The following is a 3681-nucleotide window of genomic DNA, read 5'->3' on the forward strand; positions in this document are numbered from 1 at the left end:
GTCCATCCACGGAGTGCTACCGTGGAGCGTGAAGGGCTCTCAGCTACCCTCGTGAAGGACATGAGAAACTACTTCCAAATCAGCCCAGAATACTTCTCCATGCTGCTGGTGGGGAAGGACGGCAATGTTAAGTGCTGGTACCCCTCACCCATGTGGTCCATGGCCATTATCTATGACCTGGTAGACTCTATGCAGCTCCGCAGACAGGAGATGGCCATCCAGCAGTGCCTTGGCATGCGCTGCCCTGAAGACGAATATGGTGGCTATGGTTACCATCATCATGGATACGAACACGGTTATCAGGATGGCTATCACCAGGGGTATGGTTACTAACAGGTGTGTGCTTTCCAATGATGCACACTGGCCTGCAGCTGGTCCTTGGTGCTTCCTTTGGCCCAAAACCTTTTTGTGTCTTTCCCATCACTTAGTGAAGGGAAGAAAAATGCTTTCAGAAATGGATTGCATACTTTAGTTTTTGCTGTTTTTTTTTGTTTGGTTTTTTTTGTTTGTTTCAACTTAAAACATTATTGCATCGTCTGTCATCTCTAACTGGCTTTTTTAGGTCAGACTTGCATAGTTTCAGCACACACGTTGATTTTGTAGATAATAGAACATATTTATTGGACATCTGTTGCATTTGAAGTGCAGTTACCAATAATATTATTAAAAGCATCACATTATTTCTCTTTTGTAAAGTTTCTGTTGCTATACATTGTTTCTATTTATTCTTTGTTTCTATATGGCTATATGAAAATAAACATTTGTTTACTACCAGGTCCTTTAAATTATTTGTCTCACTTTCAGTGCCAATGCGCTGCAACAATCTTTTGAGCAACACCTCCCCCTAGTGGCAAAACTGGAAAAATATTTCCAAGTATATTTTAGTGGTCATGTAATGATTGAAACAACCTGCCGTACTTGTAATATCTACAGTAGTTTCAGACCTTCTCAACTTACTGTCCCCTCAATGCAATCACAGTTGTAAAAACACTTTGCGAGTAAGAAGGGCTGGAATCCACCTACCCATTTTCTTCCACTTATCCAATTAAGGGCATGGGGAGGCTGGAGCATCTCTCAGCTGCCATAGAGCAAGAGACAGAGTTTGTATTAAACATGGCCAAAGTGTATGTACAAGTGAGTCTTGTTCATTTAAAGCTTAGACCTCAGACTGCGTTACAGTCTCCTTTCTCTTGGATCTGTATAATGTTAGTGGGTGTGGAACACTGTTATTCAGCAGGTGGGTAAAATATCTAAGAGTTGGCTTAAAGGAACTGATAGGGAGCTAAAACAGCTATCAAGCATGTGCAAAGTAATAGAAGAAAAACATGGAGTTAGAGCAGCTAGTACCCTTTAGGTCTTCCTCCAGAAAACCTCAGTATTTAAATAAATGCACAAATTTATGACAAGACATCAGCGATTGTATTAAATTGCATTACTTGCACAGAAGTAAAACAACTTGCCATTTATTTTACAAGAAAATGCATTCACACGTGAGGATTTTAATGGCACAAACAACAATCTTTAGACAATGTTATTTTACAGTTTAACAAGAAAATATTCAAGCCCCAAGTAAGAGAGGCAGGGAGTTTGTGGTGCTGACAGAAAGTCAGGCATTAGTGGCAATTATGTCAATACCACTTATTCTGGCTCAGAAAATAAACAAATAAAAAAATAAACTGCCTCTTCCACAGTACAATACAAACTGAATTCATCATAGTGTGGATAAAGATTCAAAATCACCACAATTTCAAACAAATCTATTATCAAAACAATCCTGAAACTGCAGTTTCTGGTCCTTAGACGTCCAGCACCAGCAAGCAGTCAAATAGCAGCATGTACAACAGGAATCATGTAAAGAAATACACTGTCCATAAAAGGAATCCATAATGAATCCAAAAGTATCACTTATTTTCCAACAAACAGCGTTGCTGGTACTTTCCCCCATATGAATGACAGCAGTCATCCACAGACAGGCACGTTTCCAAAATATACACATTTCGCTAATTCTGTTATTAAACACTTTGTTTTTAATACTAGGAGTCTATCATATAATCTATCAACAGTATCTTTCACCGTTTACCTGCTTATCACTGTTCAAATAAATGCTTTCACAGACAATCTGTGACCATGTTCCATCCAGTCAATTGTCCAGTTCGATATCAGCAGCAGGAAAGATGCAGAGTATCCTCTGGATACTTGGGAGTGAGCTCTGTCATTACTACAAGGACTCTTCATCAGAAACACTGTCTGCATTTACCTTTGTCAGGAGCTCGAGCTCCTCACTGTCCTGCAACACAAAAAAGAGACAAGGCATCAGAATGAATGAACAAGTGATCAAATCCAGTGGACAAATCTGCAGACATTGAGGCACTGTGCACATCTTTTTTCTGTTTTCAGAAAGTGGAGGGCAGTATTTACTCCCCGAAAAACACCGGGGAAGTACCGTGCATTTTAAAGCCACGGCTGCCAATGGAGAGGGTATTTTTGTTAGTGCTCTAGCAAAGAAACAAACACCTGAAACCTGGCATTTCACCTGATTTACAGGGTTTCTTCAATACAGAACAGGACGCTGGGGATGAAAAGAATTCCAGGATAGTATCCCCACAGACTACTGTATTGTTAAATAGCTTCTTCCATCAAAAAACACTTGACTACTAAAGGAATTCTATGACGTAAGGCTCCAGCATGAGCCTGGATGCTATTTTCATAGCTGGGAATCAGGTTTCCTCTTGCACTCAAGAAATGACATTACAGAGAAACAAGAGCCAAGTTTCCTGCAGAGCACTTGGTATGTGGGCGGGAGTAGAGGAAGTGGATATACATCGGGGTTAGGTGAGCGAAGTTGTGTGAGGAAAAGGAGTGTGTGGGCTTGTGTGCGTGACTACTGAGGATTTGTGGTTTGTCTCCTACCCCTCTTGACCTCTCAAACACCTCCCCGTTGATGACCCGTAGTTTCTCCCGCTGCAGGCTATATTCCAGGTCCTTGGGCCAGCTGGCATTGTAGATAAAGATGGCCAGCAGGACCGTGGGTGCCTGGAGGAAGAAGTCCAGCGAAGGGTGGAAGTCAAAGAGGAAGAGGGAGAGGCCTGTGACCAGAACAGTAGTGAACTGGCCAGTCAGCACATGGAACATGTTGTCTCTGAATTTTAAGATGAAGGCCACGGATAAGCCCAGGGCAGCTAGGGAGAACACAGAAGATTATGAGTTCTTCAAATGCATACTAGAGATAGATAAATGAACTAGTCCGGTTAATAACAAATTACACCCAGCAGCTGGATTAGTGTAACTTAGCACTGATGCCAGAAGCAGGACCAAATACCCACCAGGCTCTGTTCAAAGGCATAAAACAACTCAAGTACCAGCAGCTTACAAGATCACAAGTTAAGATGATTTTGTCTGTAGACGACAGAAATTGTACAAAGTAGTGGTTTTGCATGCTACAGTCTTTTGGAGCCCCCACCCCAACCCCTCCTCTATTTACGCCAGCTTTCATCTGATTGGCTGCCCCTACATCTGAGCTTCTACAAACAGAACCAGGTGCTGCACCACTTCCTCTGCTTATCAATTTGACAGACTTCCTTCAACCCAGCCATGCCTTCCAGCTCATCCTGGAGGACACAGTATTCCCCAAGCCCGCTGAGACCTCCTCCCAGTAGGACATGGCCAAAAACATCTCACCTA

At 42.3% G+C, this 3681-nt stretch overlaps 1 protein-coding gene across 2 annotated transcripts; it reads right to left on the reverse strand.

The window, feature by feature from the left end:
- Nucleotides 1–1401: 1401 nt before the first annotated feature.
- LOC146648983 (UDP-sugar transporter protein SLC35A5-like) lies at nt 1402–3681 on the reverse strand. Of its 2 annotated transcripts, none has more exons than XR_014908072.1 (3): nt 3324–3681; nt 2534–3179; nt 1402–2287 (listed from the first exon to the last, which is right to left on the reverse strand). XR_014908072.1 is itself a non-coding variant. In XM_085385832.1 (3 exons), the coding sequence occupies exons 2-3, from the start codon at nt 3130–3132 to the stop codon at nt 2219–2221; spliced, it is 291 nt and encodes a 96-aa protein (XP_085241958.1). In that variant the 5' UTR covers nt 3133–3179; nt 3324–3675; the 3' UTR covers nt 1407–2218. The 2 variants fall into 2 exon arrangements, 1 of the variants encoding a protein (XP_085241958.1); XM_085385832.1 differs by having other exon boundaries at nt 1407–2287; nt 2911–3179; nt 3324–3675.

The sequence above is a fragment of the Rhamphochromis longiceps genome, linkage group LG17, assembly GCF_057381845.1.
Source record: "Rhamphochromis longiceps isolate RC_006_pf linkage group LG17, R_longiceps_female_GT1.1, whole genome shotgun sequence".
NCBI lineage: Eukaryota > Metazoa > Chordata > Actinopteri > Cichliformes > Cichlidae > Rhamphochromis > Rhamphochromis longiceps.